Source organism: Pipistrellus kuhlii, unplaced genomic scaffold (genome assembly GCF_014108245.1).
Source record: "Pipistrellus kuhlii isolate mPipKuh1 unplaced genomic scaffold, mPipKuh1.p scaffold_m20_p_19, whole genome shotgun sequence".
Lineage (NCBI taxonomy): Eukaryota > Metazoa > Chordata > Mammalia > Chiroptera > Vespertilionidae > Pipistrellus > Pipistrellus kuhlii.
In genome coordinates this window covers 93,974-117,284 of record NW_023425504.1, presented here as the reverse complement: position 1 = coordinate 117,284, position 23,311 = coordinate 93,974, and the positions used below count along the sequence as shown (strand labels likewise).

Sequence of the window (23,311 nt, the reverse complement as noted above, 5' to 3'; positions counted from 1 at the left end):
AGGTTTTCTAATGTCACAGAGCTGCAGCTCAACAATCTGATCTACTGAATTCAATCATTGTATTCATAATAGTGGAGGCTAAAAAACATTCCTACAGCTTGAAATAATTACTGTTGCTTTGTTGCTTTTCTTGACAAAATAAAAAAAAATAATGCAAATATTTGAGATTATCCATACTAGATAAGTATTAAGTTATCTATACTACTTGAAGAGTAGGCCAAGTCTTATAAACCATAGCTCCAACACCAGAAATTTATCATTGCACTGCTACCAACTAGAAGCCTATCAGTTTCTTTTCTAGCTTTATGGAGGTATGATTGAGAAGAATTGTATAAGGTATACATTTTGATGTATTTATATATACAGTCATTGTGAAATGATTACTACAATCAAGCTAATAAACTCATTCATCACCTCACACAGCTACTTTACTTTTTCAAGTAACAGTACATCATCAGTAACTATGCTTACCATGCTGTACATTACATCTTCTGAAATTATTTATCTTATAACTGAAAATGTTTACCCTTTGTCCAATATTTCCCCTTCATCCCACTTCCAGTCCCTGGCAACCACCATTCTACTCTCCGCCCCTATGAGTTGAATTTTTAAGATTGCACATATAGGTTGGAACACACTATTTTTCTTTACATCTGGCTTATTTCACTTAACATAATCTAGACTCATCCATGTTGTTGCAAATGTCAGAATTTCCATTTTTAAAGGCTTAATTTAATAAACAAGTGTAAATATATATTAAAAGTTTAATATCTAACTAGACTGGACAGCCGAACAACCTTCCAGACGAAGATGCTACAGTGGAGGCTGAGGCAGAGGCGGTTAGAGGCAATCAGGCAGGCAGACAGGCAAGTGGTTAGGAGCCAATGGTCCTAGATTGTGAGTCAGACCTACCCCAAGGGGTTCCAGATTGGGAGATGGTGCACTGGGCCTCTAATATATATAATCACATTTTTTCATTCATCTGTTGACAAACATATAGGTTTTTTCCATATATCGGAAGCCTATCAGTTTTCACAAGGTTTTTAAAAATTTATCTTTATTGTTTATTGTTTAAAGTATTACAAATGTTCTCTTTTTTCAACCCATTGATGCCTTCCACCCTGCTCCCGCCACCTACTCCTGGGCCTTCACTGCACTATTGTTTGTGTCCATGTGTTATGTACAGCCTATATAAGAAAATCCTAATATGCTAAGTGTTCAGTCATCTGGTCAGCCATTCAACCAATCAAAGTGTAATATACTAATGATATAAGACCACTCAACAGGTTGCTATTATGTGTTCTGACCAACAGGGGGCAGACACTTTGACTGGTAGTTTAGCTTGTTGTTGGGGTCCAGCCAATCAGGACTGAGCAAGATAGGCCATATATACCCTAGAACTCTCCCACAGTCTCTCCTCAGCTGGCCAACATCTCCAATCTGGGACATCCCTTTCACAATCCAGGACTGCTGACTCCCAATTGCTTGCCTGCCTGCCTTCCTGATTGCCTCTAACCGCTTCTGCCTGCCAACCTGATCACCCCCTAACCACTCCAATGCCAGCCTGTTTTCCCCTAATTGCCCTCCCCTGCAGGCCTAGTCTTCTCCAACTAATCTCCCCTGCAGGCCTGGGTCCCTCCCAACTGCCTTTCCCTGCAGGCCTGGTCGCCCCCAACTGCCCTCCTTTGCCAGCCCGATCACCCATAACTGCCCTCCCCTGCAGGCCTGATTGCCGCCAACTGCCCTCCCTTGCAGGCCTGGTCCCTCCCAACTGCCTTCCCCTGCTGACATCTTATGGCGGCCATCTTGTTTCTACATAGGGGTGGCCATCTTTGACCACATGGGGGCAGCTATCTTGTGTGTTGGAGTAATGGTCAATTTGTATATTACCTCTTTATTATGTAGGATTATGCATCTCATTGAAGGATACTCCCCTCAATATTGTTTTATTTCTTAGCCAGACACTTTAAATGATGCTGACATTATTTCACTTCTCTTGGTAATAGCAATCCTAGATTTTAGCCAATAGACAAATATACACTCACAAATACTCATTCATATGCACACATGTACAATCACATGTATACAGGGGTACAGGCATACACACACTCAAACATGGGCATACACACATTCTCTCTCATTCAAACACCTTTAATTTAAGCATAGTTGTCTGAAATACATATTGAAATATAATTATACTAGAGGCCTGTTGCAGGAAGATTCCTGCAATAGGGCTTCCTGTTGCAGTTGCTCTGTCTGCTTCCCCCCCTTCTCCCCTTGCCTGCATGCTTCCCTCCCTTCTCCCCCACTCTGCTTGCTTGTTTCCCTGTAGCTTTGATCCCTTCTGCAGACCTTGGCTTCTTTCTACACCGTCTTCAGTCTTTGCTCTGGCCTGGATATGCAAATTAACCACCATTGGCTGGTGGGCGTGGCTTGTGGGCATAGCAAAGGTATGGTCAATTTGCATGTTTCTCTTTTATTAGATAGGATTCTAAGGACACTTTTTATTATATAATCTTTCTGGAAAATATCCATCAATTATTTTTGCCCAAGTTTCTAACTGTAAGAGTAATGTACCTGGGTATTATCATTATGAAACTAGAATAATTTATGCTTCTGAAAACTGCAATGGAATTTGAGATATTGATATCATCAAGCTAAAAAACATAAATCTTAGTAAAAGTATACATCTTGTGGTTTGCAAGTGAGCATATTTTTCTTGTTTTGGATGTTTAACACCTTCCCTCATGCCCAAGTTGTAAATACCTTGTCTTCACTCTAATCCCTAAGATGTACATTTGTTTGGACTCAGATAGTGTCAATTCCATATAATTGTGACTTGCTATTGGCATAACTTTCAGGACATGCAAATTCCCAGGTTTTTCTGATGACTGTGAATGTAATTTGCTTAACCTCAGAAGGTATTTTTAATTTATATTTTTAAATAATTTTTATTCTAAATCCTGCCTTCCTTGGAAAACGAAATTTTCCTAATTATCTGCTTGAGAAATTCCTCCACAGGACAAATTTCTGTTAGTAACAAAAACCAAACACTCTCACTTTATTATTACTAGCTTAATTCTCAATATCACACACCCTGCTAGTTCTTGGGAAAATGCCTAAGTTTGTTTCCATTTCTTTCTAGGTCAATTTTTAAGTGACTGTGTTCACTTGTAATATGGGATTGCCATTGTTGTTACTATTGATCCAGATTCAAGTGTAAGCCCTGCCATGCTATATACAGGAGTCAATGTTCAATAAGGTTTAAGATGTCAGTTTTAAATATTACATTGATAGTCTTAGGCAAAGAATTCTTGTAGAAACTGTCATGTTTCCTGCCTGTTTATTAATGATCTCTTGTAATTTATAGTAAACGCTGGGGAGGATTTTCAGGCCGATTTATCCTGGGAAGGGAACACCTTTTTGTTCTTAATGTGAGGGTGTCATAATTAGAATGCATATTGGCTAGGAGATTTAGTTTTGTATTTTCTGAAAGTCCTTCAAGCTCATATCTAATCCCACAATGATTGAATATTTTACTTCCATGAGGAAATTAATTATGCTACTAGAAAAATCATCAACTAAAAAAAGAGTTAACATTAGTCATAATGTAGAATGGGCTGGGTAATGTTTCAAAATTATATGATGAGAGTGGCTCACATTTCAAACAAATTGGAATAATGCAATCATCATTTTAATTAAAAATATGAAAGCCTGTGTGTATGTAGCACTCATTTTTAGTAAGAGCCACACCATTTATTTCTTATGTTCATGCATGTATGTGTATTGTGACTTATCAATGGCTATTGCTGTAATATTGATTACATTGAAAATGTTCATCCAAAAATGTATTTTGTCAATGGAATTGAAGCTGAAAAAAGAGTCTGAAGGGTTGGCATCTGCACAACTAGTTGAAAGGTTATAAATTTATCATCAGGAAACCTATTTGCTTATTTTCATCAAATTAACTTAGGATTCAGGATGTTTTGGTATTGGGTAGGCTGGCCTAAGTGTTATCTCCTGATTGGAGTCAGCAATACATAAATATTTCACAGTTAAGTATTGTTCTTTACCAGGTGACCTTGTTTGTGCTGATTTTCTATTAATTATGAAGCCATTTGAAATATTTTTTAAAATTTTATTTTATTGTTTAAAGTGTTACAAAGAGTAGTACATATGTCTCCTTTTTCCTCACTTACCTTACCCCGGCCTCCACTACACTCCTGCACATGCCCTAACCATACACTCCCAGAGTCTTGTGTCCATTTGGTTATGCTTATATGCATGCATCCAAGTCCTTAGGTTGATTTCTTACCTCTTCCCTATAACACTCCCCAGCCTCCCACTGTAATTTGACAGTCTGTTAGATGCTTCTCTACCTATGTATCTATCTTTTTATTCAACAGGCTATAATGTTCTTTATTAACCATAAGTGAGTGAGATTGTGTGGTATTTTTCTTTCATTGCCTGGCTTATTTCACTTAGCATAATGCTCTCCAGGTCCATCCATTCTTCTGCAAATAGTAAGAATTCCTTATTTTTTTATACAGCGTAGTATTCCATTGTGTAGATGTACCAAATTTTTTTAATCCACTCACCTGCTGATGGGCACTTAGGCTGTTTCCAGATCTTAGCTACTATAAATTTTATTGCTATAAACATAGGATATCCATATCCTTTCTGATAGGTGTTTCTGTTCTCTTCAGATATATTCCTAAAAGTGGGATCACAGGGTCAAATGGGAGTTCCATTTTTAGTTTTTTGAGGAAACTCCATACTGTTCTCCACAGTGGTTGCACCAGTCTGATTTCCAACCAGCAGTGCACGAGAGTTCCTTTTTCTCTACATCCTCTCTAGTACTTGTCATTTGTTGATGATAGCCATTCTGAGAGGTATGAGGTGGTACCTCATTGTTGTTTTGATTTGCATCTCGGATGATTAGGGACTTTGAGCATGTTTTCATGTGTCTCTTGGCTTTCAGAATGTCCTCTTTTGAAAACTGTCTATTTAGGTCCTTTGCCCATTTTTTTTTACTGGATTGTTTATCTTCCTTTCGTTAAGTTGTATAAATTCCCTGTAAATGTTGGAAATTAAACCCTTATCAGAAATAACATTGGCAAATATATTTTCCCATGAAGTGTGCTTTGTTTTGTTTTGTTGTTGTTGTTGTTGTTGTTTGTTTGTTTTTTTGCTGTGCTGAAGCTTTTTATTTTGATGTAGTCCCATTTATTTTTTCTGTAGTCTCTCTTGCCCTAGGATCTGTGTCTGTAAAGATATTGCTATGACATATGTCTGCAATCTTGCTTACTATGGAGTCTTGTATGATTTTTATGGTTTCCTGTCTTACATTCAAGTTCTTTAGCCATTTTGAGTGTTTTTGGTTCTTTTGTTTGTTTGTTGTTGTTGTTTTGTTGTTGTTGTTGTTGTTTGTTTGTGTGTGTGTGTGTGTGTGTGTGTGTGTGTGTGTGGTGTAAATTGGTGATCAAATTTCCCAGCACCATTATTTAAAGAGGTTTTTTTGTCTCCTTTGTATGTTTTTGCTTCTTTTGTCAAATACTAAGTGAGTATACTGGCTTGGGTCAATTTTTGGGTCCTCTATTCTGTTCCATTGGTCTTTATGTCTGTTCTTGTGCCAGTACCAGGCAGTTTTGAGAACCATGGTTTGGTAATATAGTTTTATGTCTGGTACTGTGATGACTCCAACTTTGTCCTTTTTTCTCAGGATAGCTGTGACAATTAGGGATCTTTTCGTATACCAGAAGAATTTTAGGAGAGTTTGTTCTATTGATAGATCTTTGAAATAATCCATTGGTATTTTAATAGGTATTGCATTGAATCTATAGATTGCTTTAGGTAGTGTGGACATTTTAATGATCATTATTCTACTAATTTATGAACATGGTATGTTCTTCTATTTATTTATGTCTTCCTCTACCTATTTTTTAAATATCCTATAGTTTTCTGAGTACAGGTCTTTTACATCCTTAGTTAAGTTTATTCCTATGTATTTTAAGGTGTTTGTTTGTTTGTTTGTTTGTTGCAATAGTAAATGGGATGTTTTAAATTTCTCTTTCTCTGAGTTCATGATTGGTGTATAAAAAAAGGCCATAGATTTCTGAGTGTTAATTTTGTATCCTGCTACATTGCTAAATTAATTTACTAGATCTAGTAGTTTTTCTAATTTGGATGCCTTTTGTTTCTTTTTCTTGTCTGATCACTGTGGCTAGTACTTCTAGTACTCTGTCCAACAGGAGTGGTGAAAGTGGGCATCCTTGCCTTGTTCCTCTTCTTAGGGGAAATGGGTTTATTTTTTGACCATTGAGTATGAAGTTGGCTGTAGGTTTATCATGTAGGGCTTTTATTTTGGTGTGGTATGATCCCTCTGTTCCCACTTTGCTGGGAGCTTTTATCAAGAAAGGGTGTTGGATTTTGTAAAATGCTTTTTCTATATAAATTGATATGATTATGTAACTTTTGTCTGTTTTTTTAGTTTTTTTAAAAAAATACATTTTATTGATTTTTTACAGAGAGGAAGAGAGAGGGATAGAGAGTTAGAAACATCGATGAGAGAGAATCATCGATCAGCTGCCTTTTGCACACCCCCTACTGGGGATGTGCCCACAACGAAGGTACATGCCCTTGACCGGAATTGAACCCAGGACCTTTCAGTCTGCAGGCTGACACTCTATCCATTGAGCCAAACCAGTCTCAGCTTGTCTCAGTTTTTTTATGTGATGTATCACATTTATTGAATTGCAGATATTGTACCGTTCTTACATCCCTAGAATAAATTCCACTTGGTCATGGTGTATGATCTTTCTAATGTATTGCTGAATCTGATTTGCTAGAATCTTGTTGCGGATTCTAGCATTTATGTTCATCAAGGATATTTGTCTGTAGTTCTCTTTTTTATGGTATCTTTATCTGGTTTTGGGATTAGGGTAATGCTGTTATAGAAAGAGCTTGCAAGTGTGCCTTCCTCTTGAATTTTTAAAAAATAGTCTAAGAAGGATAGGTTTTAGTTATTATTTGAATCCTTGGTAGAACTCCCCTGTAAAGCCATCCAGACCAGGGCTTTTGTTTGCTGGAAGATTTTTGATCACCGTTTCAACTTCTTTGGTAGTTATTGGCCTGTCAGGTTTGTTTTTTTGTTTTTTGTTTTATTCTTCTTGGTTGAGTTTTGGGAGCTTATATGTTTCTAAGAATATGTCCATTTCATGTATGTTGTCCAATTTATTGGAATAGATGTGTTCATAGTATTGTTCCATTGTTGTGTGTATTACTGTGGGATCAGTTGTTATTTCACCTTTCATATCTGATTTTGTGTATTTGGGTCCTTTCTCTTTAATTCTTGATGAGCCTGGCTAGAGGTGCATTAATCTTGTATATCCTTTCAAATAACCAGCTCTTGATTTTGTTGATCTTTTGTATTGATTTTTTGGTCTCTATGTTGTTTATCTCTGCTCAGATCTTATTTCCTTCCTTTTGCTTATGCAGGGCTTTTCTTGTTGCTCTCTTTCTAACTCTGAGTTGTAGTATTAGATAATTTATTACTCTTATTTTTTGTTTTTATAGGTAGGCTTATAGAGCTATGAACTTCCCTCTCAAGACTACTTTTATTGTGTCCCATAGATTTTGGATTTTTGTGTTTTCATTGTTGTTTGTTGCCATGATGCCTTTAATTTCTTCTTTGATCTCTCTGGTAACCAAGTCATTGTTTAATATCATGCTACTTAGCCTCCAGATGTTTGAATGTTTTTATTGTAGTTGATTTCTAGTTTTATGCCATTGTGATCTGAGAAGATGCTTGATATTATTTCTATATTTTTGAATTTGACGAGACTTTACCTGTGACCCAATATATGGTCTATCTTTGAAAATGACCAATGTGGCCGGGACCGGTTTGGCTCAATGGATAGAGCGTTGGCTTGGGGACTGAAGGGTCCCAGGTTCGATTCTGGTCAAGGGCATGTACCTTGGTTGCGGGCAGATCCCCAGTAGGGGGTGTGCAGGAGGCAGCTGATCGATGACTCTCTCTCATCGATGTTTCTAGCTCTCTATCTCTCTCCCTTCCTCTCTGTATGAAATCAATAAAATATATTTTAAAAAAAAAAAAGAAAATGACCAATGTGCACTTGAGAATATATATTCTGTGGCTTTGGGCTGAAATGATCTGAAGATGTCAATTAATTCCATCTGGTCTAGTGAGTCTTTTAGATTTCATGTTTCTTTGCTGGTTTTTTGTTTAGAGGATTTGTACAGTGATGTTAGTGGGGTGTTAAAGTCCCTTACTAAGATTTATTGATGTAAATCTCTCCCTTGATGTCCTCCAGAAGATTTTTATGTATTTGGGTGCTCCTGCTTTGGGTGTATATATGTTTACCAGAGTTATATATTCTTGTTGGATTGCTCCCTTTACTATTATGAAGTCGCCTTCCTTATCTCTTGTTATGGCCTTCACTTTGAGGTGTAATTTGTTAGATATCAGTATTGCTACCCCAGCTTTTTTTTTTTTTTCCATTTGCCTGAAAAACCTTTTTCTATCTCTTCACCATCAGTCTATGTGAGTCCTTTTTCTGAGGTGGATTTGCAGTAAACAGCATATATATGGGACATGTTTTCTTATCCAGTCAGCTACCCTATGTCTTTGTTTGGGGCATTTAATTCATTTATATTTAAAGTTATTTTTGATAGGTACTTGTTTATGGCCATTTTTATTTTTTATGCCTGTGTTCCTTCTTTGCTTCCTATGTCTTCTTTTTACAGCAGACTCTTTAGTATTTCTTGCATTGCTGGTTTGGTGATAATAAACTCTCTTATTCTTTTTGTTGTTGTTTTTTTTTCTGTGAAGCTCCTGATTTCACCCTCAATTTTAATTGATAGCCTTGCTGGGTATAGTATTCTTGGATTTAGACCCTTGCTTTGCATGAGTTTATATATTTCATTCCATTTCTTTCTGGTCTGATGGGTTTCTGTTGAGAAATCAGTCACTATTCTGATGGGGCATCCTTTGTAGGTAACTTTCTGTCTCTCGCCACTTTTAAGATTTGTACTTTGTTGTTAATGTTTGCCAACTTAATTATAATGTGCCTTGGTGTTGTTCTTTTGGGACTCTTTTTTTGTTTGTTTTTTAAATCAATCTTTATTGTTCATATTATTATAAAGGTTCCTCATTTCTTCCCCCCTCCACCAGGTTCCCACCCCACCCTCTGCCCCCTCCCCATCCCCCATTGTCCTCATCCATAGGTGCACAGTTTATGTTCAGTCTCTTCCTCCCTCCCTTTCCCCGATAGTAAATCCCTTTTCAGATAGTAAATCAGTTACTTAGCATTTTCTCATATCAATAATACCTCCACATGCCCAATGATACACTTCACACAAAAGACATTTCCAAATAGGTCAACCAGCCTCATCCAGGCCCCACCCAAGGCACTCACAGATCAACACCCCAGCGCTATACTAACTCAACACATCCAGATTTAAGCCTTCATCACTTGATTCAGCAGACCCTCAAGTTCCCACAAAAGTTTCCAGCCATGTCTGAGAGGCAGCTGTGGGGCAGGTGAGGAGCGAGATGTTCAGGGCCTGGCTGCTCCGGGCCTGGCCTCTGTTGCTCTGGTTCATTCCACAACCAGCTGCTCCGGGTCTGGTCACTGCCGCTCCCGACCTAGTTGCTCTGGACTTGGCTGCTGCTGCTCCGGGCCTGGCCACACCCGACCCAGCTGCTCTGGGCCCGGCTGCTCCAGTCCCAGCCACTCCGGGCTCGGCCGCTCCGGGCCTGGCCACTCCCAGCCTGGCAGCCACTGCTCTGGGCCTGGCCACAACCAACCCGGCTGCTCCAGGCCTGGCCGCTCCCAGCCTGGTAGCTGCTGCTCCGGGCCTGGCCGCACAAGACCTGGCTGCTCCGGGCCTGGCCGCTTTGGGGCTCATTTTGTTTGGGACTCTCTGAGTTTCTTTGATTTGTGTTAGTTTTTTCTTCCCTATATTAGTGAAGTTTGCTGTCATTTTTTCTTCAAACAGGTTTTCTATTCCTTTGCTCAGTTTCTTCTCCTCCTGCTACCCCTATTATTCAGATATTGTATCATTTTGTGTTGTTCCAAATTTCCCTTTGGCTCTCCTCCTGTTTTTTTAATTTTTTTTTCTAGTTGCTGGTCTGCTTGGGTATTTTTTTCTCCCTTGTCTTCTAGCTAACTAATACAGTCCTTTGCTTCTTCTATCAATAGTTTACTGTTGATGCTTTCTATTGTGTTCTTTATAGCAACAATGTCATTTTTTATTTCTTCTTGGTTCTTACACATATTGTTGAATTTGTCTTCTATTCATTTCAGCAACCTTATGACCATTTCTCTGAATTCTTTCTCTGATATATTGCTTGCCTCCATTTTTTTAACTTCCCTTTCGGGGGGAGGCTCTTTTTTTTTTTCATATGGGGGCTGTTTCTTTGTCTCCCATGATCTCTCTTCACTGAGTGTCTGGTTATGTAGCTCTCCCTTTTCTTCACCTAGGTAAAATCTGACCTTTCTGTGAAAAGGTGCAGAGCTCATCCAAGTCTGCATATTTGTGCTGCTTGAGATCCAGAGTTCTTGGTTTTCCAGCTGGTCCCTGGTTCTTATAGCTATAGAGTCCCAGGATGTATAGGCTTCTGATCACAGCCACTCTCCCCTTCAAGATCTGAAATATTTTTAATAACAATAAAATTATATACAATTTATGCTAGTCATGCTAGGATACACAAAATAACTTTACAATCTGGCCTCTGTCATCCAGTAATGTACTATTTTTTTGAGCAGGCAAAAGTTTAATGGAATGAAATAATTCACGAGTAAGCAAGTGATAAACTATGAGGCAATTAGTGAAAAGGAAAAAAAGACTGTATCTGCGAGAATTGAAGTCACTAGGGAAGACTTTATGTTATTTGAATTTGAACTTAAAAGATAAAGATATAAGTAGGCATACGAGAATAAAAATGTAGTATTCTAAACAGAAAAACAATATAAGGAAAAGCATGAAGGGAATGTTGGAGCAGGGAGGAGACTACAGTAGCATGTGTGTTGGGAATAGAAGGAAATAAAAACCTGGCACTAAGGTAAATTTAAATACAATTTTAATTTTTAAAATTGTATTTAAAGAAAATACAATTTCACCATCAGATCTCTGAAAATCTTGTAGAAAAGAGTATATTTATCTGTAAGGAAGTCATTATAAATTCTTAAGACAAGATATCTCATGTTCTATATGTTTACTGGGACCAAGTACAAAAGAAGTCAAAGCTTTTAGTCCACCAGGGAGTGCAATCAAGGAAAGTAAGGAAAAAACACCTGATTTGCAATGAGGAAGTAGGCTGGACAGTGATTGTTGGGGGCACATGTTGACCACATCTTTAAGAAGTTTCATGGTAAAACATTAGCAACTGTTTCCTGATTAGATACCTGCAGCTTGGTCCCACCCAGAAAGACCAAGCAGTTTCTGCTCCTCATGGTTACATGTTATGTTATTTCTTCTTCTTTGTGTTAGGGTAAGACACAGCAATTTTGCAAATTTAAAATTTTGCCATTCACTTAGGTAGTTTAATGCTTGTATTTACAATATATTTCAGACATGGTTATGAAGACACACTCAGTAAGGAAACTGTATGAGTTATTTTTAGAAATTGTTTATGTGACTTTCAATGCCATTCATTGAACGCCTTGCCATTCCACATACAGGAAGATTTTTATGGTATTACTTTTATAATTAAAAACCTTTATTTTAAAATAACACAAATCATTATTCATAAATGTGTGCAATATCATTGGAATAAATATAAGGATCTGATAACAGTAGAAAACTAGAAAATTTGGTAAAATAACAGTACAGAGTAAGAAGATACATTTTTATTATATCTGTTTCTGCATATTTTAACTTAGTACCATGTTTGTATCATGTTTATTACATATTTAAAAACAAATACAATTTAACAAACCACAGTTATGTGAAACATAAAGAAAATTTATTTTTCCCTATTTAATTTTCACAAACTATTAATAAATGTGGAGTTATTAGCTGTCAACTGTGAACTGTGCGTTTTTTTGTTTTTGTTTTTTTTTCTGTAGCCTCAGTGAGATTTGTCATTTGAATGAGTTGAATGCAACAAGGTTTTCCTAGTGTGAAAGGTTGGAAATTCTTGCAAGCTACCTCATTATGTCACTTGAAGAAAGCATTTGGCATTATGTGTTTCTGTTTCTTTTGCCTTTTGATATGATTACAAGGATGGATATTGTAGTAGATAACCGATTCTTTTCATTTCATCAAGCTGTGGTGTTTAAGAAACAGTTACAATACCCTGGTGAAACCTCACACCCACCAACCACCACCTTTGGAACTGAGTCACAAAACTTTGGCTAACAGATATTGGAGCTTCAAGTGGAAAGTGTCCCATCTGATTCCCAACCTCACCCCACTATTACCAGTGTTCTTGTAACAATCACTTGAGGTCATAAGAGTGAAAATAGTGAAACATTATCAAGTGCTCTGCACTTAAAAAGTACTTTGGTTTTGTTGATCCAATGATGATGATATTCCATTGGGGTAGATGATAGGGACATGGACAGTAGACAGCTCTCCCTGAGATCGATAAAGAAAACTTCTTTATGGCTTCACTCTAGGTGTCTTCAGTGCCCCAAGCATTTTACAGAATATGTGTGTGGTATGTAAAGTGTCTGGCCTTGCAAACTTAACTCCTAATGAAGTGTCTGTGATATATCAGATAACAAATTAGACATGAATAAATAGCAGACAATACTGATAAGGAGATTGGCTTTGAGAGCCTTAAAAAAAAATGTAGTCTGTAGAGAAGTTGGAAGAGGAATACCCACTTCCCAAATACAGAGGTAACTCTAAGCATCATGGGAAACAGAAAAAAGAAACCAAACAAGGAAAAATGCAGAAGCTTGTAGGCAGCTGCTCTGAGTCTATCTCCATCCTGCTTTGTACTCTTTCAGGCAATTGAGCCTGTCAACTGCCCTGGCTCTCCTAATAGGTAATTGGGTACCTTCTATCTCCAGACTCTTTCTATAGACACAATGGGGAGATTCCTGCATGGAAGCAGCTTTCAGGTTTAAGTCACACAGATGAAGTACATACCTTCCTCGACCTAAGATTTGTGACTTGTAATTCTTTTTTGGGGAGGCTCTGTCATGATAGATTTCTGACCTGTGACCCTCTCTGAGTTCCTTATGAATGTGACCTGCTAAGCATTCAATCTGCTTTAATGAAGATGAGGACTTGAGAGGCAGCATTCACATCCACTTGCTTGCCTTTATTCCCTTTCTTGCTCCCCTTTAAAAAATGGTCTTTAAAGACAAAAGAGATGAACATACAAGGCTGTGTATGATTTTTTTAGACCTGTTTAGCTGTTTGATCAAAATAGCTCTAATAGCAGAAAAGTCAATGTTGCTTTTAATTATTTACAGAAAAATCTAAATTATCAATTTATTCTCCCAAATGTAAATTGTATTTCTCTCAAGTTACAATGGCCCATTAGCCAGCATTGACCAGCCTTACTGGGAACATGCCATCATCCTCTATAGGGCCACCATACCTCATACTGTGGTTAGGCTGAATACAGATGCCTTGTTGCTTTGTTTGTTTGTTTGTTTCATTTCTTTGAAACTGAATATTGAAATGTGTCTTATAGTATTATTAAAACTGTTTTTCAACTTGGTATTGTTTGGTACTAAATCTCAATATCCTTGGCTGTAAAATGGTAGTAAGAGTATAACTCACAGTACTGTTGTGAGGATTAAAAGATAAAATGCAGTGTAAGTGCTGAAACTTGTTTTTGGCACACAGCTCTTGATCCATATATCATAGCTAAGACTAGTATTTCCACTATGAAATATGCTCTGTGTCAAAGCCATGGTCATTTATGCAGTCTAATTCCACTCCAATTTTTGGCTAGGACAGTGGCAAGCCATCTTTTATTCTCACAGTGACCCATACATAGCACACATTCAGAGGAAAGAATCATGCATGTGGTCAACTCCTGGTGCAGGCAAGTCATCTGAGGAAAGTTGCAAATTGTAAGAAGGAATCAGATTAGAACCTCTTCAGGAATAATTGCCTAAAGAAAGTGTATGCTTGACAAAGTTAGATTAAATATGACATAGGCAGTTAACTTTCTCTTGCTAAAGGAGGGCAGAATAATTATGGGAAAAAATCCTCAGTTGATCTCAAAGCTGTGTTTTAGCCTTAGTTTAAAATTTACTAAACTTAATTTATCCCCAACAGCTGATATCTGAATAACCCATGTAGGTTTTAGCCTTGCTACTCTCAATGAGGTCCACCAATGAGGAGTATCTACATCACTGGGGAATGTGTTAAAAGTGCAGAACTTCAATGCATAATTAGAATCTTCATATTAAGATCTCCAGGTGATTTGTATGCATACTGAAATCTAAGAAGCACTATTAATAAAGTCATCTCACCTAAACTCTCTCACTAAAGCCTCTGATAAGTTTTTGTTATATATTAGCTCTGTTTTGCAGATAAGGAAACTGACACCCTTATGCTAAGTATTCAGCCTCAGGTCATGCAATAATACAGTACCCAAGGCAATATTAAAAATGAGGTAATCTGCCCTGACTGGTTTGGTTAATGTGGATAGAACATCAGCCTGCAGACTGAAGGGTCCTGGGTTTTATTCCAGTCAAGGACATGTACCTTGGTTGCAGGCTTGATTCTAAGCAGGGGGCATGCAGGAGGCAGACAATCAATAATTATCTCTCATCACTGATGTTTCTCTGTGTGTATGTGTGTGTGCATGTGTGTCTCTTTCTCTCTCATCTCCTCTCCTTCCTTTCTGAAAAAAACATTAACATATATTTAAAGATAAGCAAAACAAAATGAGATAATCTGACTTTAATCCTATGCTCTTCCCACTGTACTAAAACTACCTTTTTAAAACCAGTAAGCGAAATGTAGCTATTTTTAGATATGTGAAGTAAACTGGAAGTAGGCAGGAAAAGAAGACAATGTCCTGGGTCTGGTCAGTACACAAAAAGATAATGAAGTCATGACTGATTGTGAGTCAAATGTGATTATGAAAAGCCATTGCCAAAATCACTCAGTGTTATTACCTCAGAAAGGAAGTAGGTGTTGAGTAAATTGGGAGAAATAGGCAGTAACTGCTGGTGATGAAAAAAATGTGAGGAGCCAGTCATTTACATTATCAAGAAAGCTCCAAATGGTCGACTTTCAGCTTCTCTGAAACATATAATCTATTTCACTGCCCATTGCAGTGGCAGTAATCTATTAGCGCCTACCTTACAGTAAACTCTGACTTCCAGAGACCATGTGATGATACTGGGGTCATCCAGATTATTTAGGATAATCTCCACATCTCAGGATCCTGTATTTATTTCCATCTGCAAAATACCTTTTTCCACTTGAGGTACCATATTTATAGGTTTCAGGGATCAGGATGTAGACATCTTTGAAGGAGTTATTATTTTGCCAACCACAGATCTCTTTAGTTAGTCAGGGCTTTAAACAATGTCATGTATGATAACTTTCCCATGAAAATGAACATAAATGGATAGATGTGCATCTCATTATTCTGCAAATAAACTGAGCAGACTCTATTTCAAACAGCAGGATCAGACTAAAGGAAAAATACTCAGTATACCCACAATGGACAAAGATTATCTCATGAAGCCATGCCATGACAAACTATCCACTTATCAATAGCATCAGTACTTTAACACAGAACATACTTGATTCTGAGTTGCTTGTAATAACATTGGGATGTGAGGTATTTTACTTTCAAATTGTACTTGAGGGCCATTTCAGAGAGGAGGACAAGCTACTGGGGACACCCTCCCCCTTTTTTTCCCCTATCCTTTGTTTCCACCAGAGTAACTGTGCTATTATATTTATTATGTGTACAATTTCTATTGCACAATTGGGCTAAATGGATTTTGGGGAGTAAATGGGTTAGATTTCAAAACTACTTGCTCAGATAAAAATGATTCCTTCCATCCCCTGGCTCAAAAAGATCAGGGTTCAGTGTGTCTGCCTCCAGTGGCATTGTGTGGTAAGGGAGATATATTGTTCTGGGTTTGTGAATCCAGAGTTCAGAGAGGACAAGGAGGAAGAGAAGTAAGATGAGGTATAAATATTGATTCTTTTGCCCCATTTACACCTTAATGAGAAAATCATATGTGGAAACATTTCAAATTATCTGGTATACAGACATTTGATCCCTATAAAACTGAAAGAGTCATGTTGATGAAGTGTGTACATCTCAACCAAAGACAAACATTTAATACAGAATTCCCCCATTAAATACCTTATGCTACATGTCTTTGGAAAATTTTGAGCCTTGTGAAATATTTTTTCAAGATCAGTACCCCGAGAACTTCCTTGTCAAAACCTTCTCATACCTATTTCCTGATAGAAAGTAATTACCCATTTTGGAACCTTTCCTTTTTGGTGCCCACCCAATTTGATTGGGAAGAATGGTCAATACATCATCACTGTTTATTTCCTGAGAAAGGATATTATAGTTAAATTAGGATTAGAGTCATACAGCACTAATGTAGATGTTTGGCTTTCTGGAAGCTGTTAATACGAATTAGTAAAAAGTCTGATTTATAAAATATCCCCACAGAAATGTAGCTTTTAATCATACATGAGTTCTATAATTAGTTAAGTGTTGCCATGAGTAGGTCATTTCAAACCTGCCTTAAGGAGCTGATATCTCCTCACACTTTTTCTCTAAGGTTCATAAACAGTCTCCCCAAATATCTCCTATACACTTTAGTTTCATAAAAATCATAATCTTCGAGTTGGAAGACAACTTAAAGTTAATCCAATCCACTTTGGACCCACAATAGAAATCTCTCTACCACATTCTTTACTTCCAGCTATTCATTCACCTAAGGGCACAAAGGTAACTGGCCAGCTATAGATTTTTAGAACTCCTTCCTGATGTTGAAGAGAAACCTTCCTATCTAGATCTATAAATCATTCTCCTAGCTTTACCTTGGAAACCCTTCAGAATAAACTCACACCATTTACTACAGGGCAGACCTTTATTTTATTGTTATTTTTGAAGACTATCATCAAATGAGCCACTCTCCTACTGGCTCCCAGTCTTCTTCAGACAAAGTAATACCAGTTCCAGCACATGGCTTCCAGAATATCTATCTCATAGTATCATATTGAAATGTTTTTAAATCATGGTCAAGTATTCATATATGGTTTCTGTCCACACTGATCTGAAATTAATCACAATTCTGAAATTCAACAAGTTCTGAGAAATGTTATTTTCAGTTACTTTGAGACAAACTTATTTAATGATAAAAATGATCTAAACTGATATTCAGATACTTAGTTAAAGTCTTTATTTAGTCCTCTTGCTATGAAAGTTACTGCAGCAACACAAGTTTTATTAAGGGATGCTTCCCCAGATTTCACTGGGGTACTATATATATATATATATATATATATATATATATATATATATATATATATCTTATCTAATAAAAGAGTGATATGCAAATTAACCATCACCTGCTAATAAAAGAGTGATATGCAAATTTACCATCACCTGCTACACCCATTAGTCACGCCCACCAGCCAATCAGGAGTGGATATGCAAATAAACCCAACCAAGATGGCTAGGGCCATAGAGAGCAGGAGGGCGGCTTGGGTTTTCCTGGCAATGGAGGAAGCCAAGCTTTCCACACACCCTGGCCGGCCCAGGCCTCCACTTAAGGCTACAAAGTTTCAATTACAGAAGATACATAAACCCCAACCAAAATGGTGGCAGCCAAGGAGCAAGCAGAGGCTTGGCTCCTCTCCAGGCTACAAAGTTTCAATCGTAGAAGATAAATAATCACCAGATACCAAGGTCTTAGATTGGGTTGACAGGGTTCGTAGCTGGCCTGCAAATCACCACAGGCCCCTCGCCCAGACCACCCCAAGCCTGAAGGGAACCCCCACCCTGATCCGGGACATCCTTCAGGGCAAACCAGCTGGCCCCCACCTGTGTACCAGGCCTCTATCCTATCTAATCAAAGAGTAATATGCAGATTGACCATCACTCCAAAACATAAGATGGCTGCCCCCATGTGGTCAAAGATCTTCCCCCCGCCCCATGTTGATACAAGATGGCCAGCAGGGGAGGGCACTTGGGAGGGACCAGGCCTGCAAGGGAGGGCAGTTGGGGGTAATCAAGCCTGCAGGGGAGGGCAGTTAAGGGTGACTAAGCCAGCAGAGGAAGGAAGTTGGGGTGACCAGGCCTGCAGGGAAAGGCAGTTGGGAGGGACCCAGGCCTGCAGGAGAGAGTAATTGGGGGGTGACCAGGCCTGCAGGGAAGGGCAGTTAGGGGCAAACAGGCTGGCAGGAAAGTGGTTAAGGGGTGATTAGGCTGGCAGGCAGAAGTGTTTAGGGGCAATCAGGAAGGCAGGCAGGCGAGCAGTTGGGAGCAACAATCCTGGAAGTCTGATATCCCGGATATCCCTCGAGGGGTCCCAGGCTGGGCTGAAGGACCCCCCCCCCCAGGCCTCTAATATACAATATATATATATATATATATATATATATATATATATATATATATATACTTAAAAAATTAAAAACAATCTGAACATCAAAATTAATATGCCCTCCACAGGGCTTTAGATAAGGAACCCCTGAATAAAAGCAGACACATACAAGTGTCTACTAAGCCAGCAATGCTTTTATTTTTATTTAGCTGAGGAATAAGTACATTCTGGTAAATAAAACACTGTGTTTTGTGTATATTTCCTCAATGCATTTTGTTTTGAAGGAATAATCCTTGAGATTAGTTTGTTTCTTATAGAAATTTCTCAAAAGTGATCCAGCAAATGGAAACTCTATCCAGAAATATTTCGAAGAAAACCTAGACTATAGTTTGGTGATATTAGGATGATCAGCGTCTTTTTAGAAGCCAAGAATTAATGCATATATATGAAAGAAAACTAGGAAACATTTTTTTTAAATTTGAAAATAAAAAGTAAGTATAAATTAGGTTTTATATCTCAATCCACTGTCTAGTAGTCTCAGTATTGCTGATGCTCTGTGCTGTATTTTAAACTGTTGGACACAGAGACACAGAAGCACACAGACAAACATACACAGACATTTTACCAGTAAATACATCCCCCTATTTCTTCTGCTTCTCCTAATCTCTTGGTATATTTGGCAGAGGAATACACTTGCAGATAGAATTTACTTAGAAGACAACATTATAAAATGAGCTTTTGTGGGTGAAGGTTAATGGGGGGAAGAAAGGAGATGTATGTACTACAATTGGAAATACTTTAAACAATAAAAGAAATGAAAACAAGCTCAAAGTCACTAATTATCTGAGATATGCATATTAAAATGACAATGCAGTACTATCTCACACCTTTCAGAATGGCAATCATCAACAAATCAACAAACAAGTGTTGGCAAGGATTCAGAGAAAAAGGAATCCTTGTGCACTGCTGGTGGAATGCAGCCACTGTGGAGAACCGTATGGAGTTTCCTCAAAAAACTAAAAATGGAACTCCCATTTGAACCAGTAATCCCACATTTAAGAATATATCCCAAGAAACTAGAAACACCAATCAGAAAGGATATATGCACTCCTATTTTCATAGCAGCACAATTCACCATAACAAAGATTTGGAAACAGCCTAAATGCCCATCAGTAGATGAGTAGATTAGAAAATTGTGGTACATCTACACAATGGAATACTACGCTGCTATAAAAAAGTAGGAATTCCTACCATTTGCAGCAGCATGGATGGACCTGGAGAGCATTACATTAAGTGAAATAATCCAGGAAATGAAAGAAAAATATCACATGATCTCACTCAGTTATGGAAAATAAAGAACATTATAACCTGATAAACAAAAAGATAGATACAGAGGCAGTAAAGCATTGAGAAGACTGTCAAATTACAGCAGGCAGGCTGGGGAATGTTGAGGAAGGGGAAAGAGATCAACCAAGGTATTTGTATGCATGCATATAAGCACAACCAATGGACATAAGACACTGGGGAAGGGAACGAAGGCATGAAATGGGTAGAGGAGGCTGGGGGAAGGTCAATGGGGAGAAAAGGAGATATAAGTACTACTATATATAATACTTTAAAAAAGAAATAAAAATAAAAACAATATAAACAATAAAAAATAAAATGAGCTTTTTCTATATGAAATAAAATATTGAGTCTCCATTAGAAGATGAATGGATACAACAGATATGGTACATTTACACAGTGGAAACATTTGTGGCTAAAAAAAAGAAGAAGGAACTCTTACCTTTTGTGACAGCATTGATGGACCTGAAGAGTACTATGCTAAGCAAAATAAGCCAGTCAGAGAAAGACAAATACCATATGATATCAGTAACATGTGGAATCTAATGAAAAAAAATGTTCTGACAAATAAAATGGCACTAGAAATGTAGACACATGAAACAGACTAACTGGTGCCTGAGGGGAGAGGGTTAGGGGTAAATGGATAAAGAAGGTAAAGTGGTTAGCTAAAGAACATATATGTATACTCCATGGATACAGACAATAGTTTGGTAAAAGCCAAGGGGGGGTGAGGTAGGAAAAGAGAGAGAAAAGGGGAGATACCTACAATAATGTCAACATTAAAACATTTAATAAAAATTTAAATAATCTATACTAATAAATGAGTAATATGCTAATTAGACTGGATAGCCAAATGACCTTTCAGACAACCTTTAGGATGAAGCTGGGGCTGCAAGGATGGAAGCAAGTTGCCGCGGCTGTAACGGGCAAGCCCCTTGCATGGATTTTGTGCATTGGGCCTCTATTATAAAATAAATTGTCAAAAATAATGAAAATGCTTATCTGGGAGACTAAAGAATCTTTAGGAACACAAGGCACATGTGATGAAAATGCTGTCTGAATTGATAGTGTCTGATGAGAAGTCCATGTTGACTTACAAGGGATCCTGTTCCTTCCCAAGCAGCAGTTGAATATGGATTCAGCTCAGTGGGCAAGAGCTGTAATGTTGAAGAAGAATAGGCTCCCATGAGGTTGTGGGGTGGGGGAAGGCAAATAATAATGCTTCATTCTTACAGAATGTTGAACAGAGAGGTCCTTGGGGTCAATCTTTCTCAAGGTTGAGGGTGGGGCCACATGACCAGGTACTCTCCAGGAGCAAGTATGGATTCTCTTGACTGATCTGAGTAGGAAAGAGCAGGAAGAAGCTGGGAGTGTTAGAGGCACTAAGATTCTTATATCGCCATCCAGGTAGATCTATGGACCATCCCCTGCACATCAGTGAATATCCTCTACTGTTACACTTATATCTTTAACCAACCCACCTTTCACCATGATTAACAAAAAGGAGATTGAGCTGATGAGACAGGGAGATGAGAAACCTCCTCCAACTTTAGACCCCCATTTCTGAGTGAAAGCAGATAAAACTTGGTCCAAATAGATAATTAGCAAAAGGAGAAAAAGGCTATTACTTACTCCAGCAGGTCAAGAGGAAGCTGAGGTTGCTTTGTTATGGGATACAAATAGCAAATATTACTTAGGAAGAATAGTGGTTGTCAATAAAGGCAGAGTAGCAAAGGGTATCAACTTTCGAATGTTTTGCTTAGCTTTACAAATGTAAAATCAATCATTAGAAATGGTTAGTCATTTATGGTCATCCCTCCTTATAAGAGTTTTACAAATAGTTTACAAAATATTGTGGTGGAGGAGACCAAGAACTGCATCCTCTCGTTTCCTTATTCATACAATTAACTATGGTCACCGTGATGCTAAGTGCTGGGTATTGGACACCCAGCAGTAAATATGCTTTACACAGCCTCTACCCTTTGAAGGAATTGGGAGGCTATGATTCTAGTCTCACTTTTCTAACTAGCTATAAGTCAGAGGCAATCCACTCTCTGGATCTGTTTACTGTCATTAAAATGAGGATTGATCTCACCTCTTCTTGATGAGAAGACTACACGATGTATATAGCTAAAATCAGAGCCCCTTGACAAACCTATGGGTTTCTGAAGAAAAAAATATCAATAAAAAATGAAAATTATCTTAACTGGAAAAAATGGGACCAAGGGGCAGGGCAGGAGCAGGGAGGAGGGGTCAATGGGGGGTAAAGGAGAGCATCTGTAATACTTTCAACAACAAAAATAATTTTAAAATAAATAATTAAATAAAAGTATAAGGACACACACACACACACACACACACACACACACACACACACACAAATCTAAGGCTGTACATTTGTATTTATCTCCCTGCAACATTGGCTTTAAGTTTTCATGTAGAGTAAGAAACACAAGATTTATTGGAGAGAGAAGGCAGCGTTATGGAACCCAAGGAACTTGGACACACAGAGCATGGTTCTAATGAAACCTTTGACAATGGGCCCCTCATTGAGCTTCATATTTCCCATCTGTGAAATGGGACTTAATGCTCCACTTTGCCTGTATCTCACAGATCATAGGTCCTTATGACTCTGAGCTGGACTCTTTCTGGTGTTTTGAGACTGAGAAAGGCAATGAATGATGTCAATTTTCTTTCAGCTCAACCTTGGCCAACCCTCAGCCCCCACCTGCAGTGCAAGCCAGTGGGGGATCTGGCAGCTCCAGTGACTCAGAGAGCAGCTCAGAGTCAGATTCAGACACTGAAAGCAGCACCACGGACAGTGAATCCAGTGATTTGCCTCCTGTGGCAACACCAGAGGTAGGTAAAGTGGCAAATGCCCCAACCACAATTTGCCTATCTTGCCAGTCACCAAGGCAGCACCCTAAATACCCAGACATGCACTCACACTTTCAGCGCAGTAATTATTTTAGCACAATAAATACTTCATAAAAGTATTCACGTATTTGATAATATGTTCCCCTCTAAAACATATATTCACAGAGTCTCTAATAGGCAGATGCTAGCTGGGTGACTGATTTGTATGACTCAGTTACTTTGAACCTTAAAGATTCCTCACATGTAAATTGCAACAGTAATAACTGGGTTAGCAACTTCTCTTTCTAGAGAACCAGTGAAGCCAGCCAAGACCCATTTCTGGCCCTGAGGACACCATGCCTTACTCTGGGTTGATCCAATGAATTGCCACTTGGCAATTAATACATAAGAAGTGCTCTTCTTTTGAAATACATCAGCTGATGCTTATGGTACCAGCCAATACAGGGTGATAGAATTAAAAACACTTTAGTAGCTGTGATTCCAACCTACACAGGGCAATGGCAGATAAGGGCCCAAAAATCTTATTGGCTGCCACTGTTGGCAGCATGGCTCTGGCATTA

At 38.1% G+C, this 23,311-nt stretch overlaps 1 protein-coding gene across 1 annotated transcript in view; it reads left to right on the top strand.

Moving 5' to 3' along the window:
• The window catches only part of AFF2 (AF4/FMR2 family member 2), a gene marked incomplete at its 5' end in the record, with an annotated part of 359,224 nt that overhangs the window by 294,169 nt on the left and 41,744 nt on the right, over window positions 1-23,311 (top strand). The window contains one exon of the mRNA XM_036443509.2: window positions 22,574-22,733. Within this exon, the coding sequence (XP_036299402.2) occupies window positions 22,574-22,733 (160 nt within the window). The remainder of the gene's footprint in view (window positions 1-22,573; window positions 22,734-23,311) is intronic.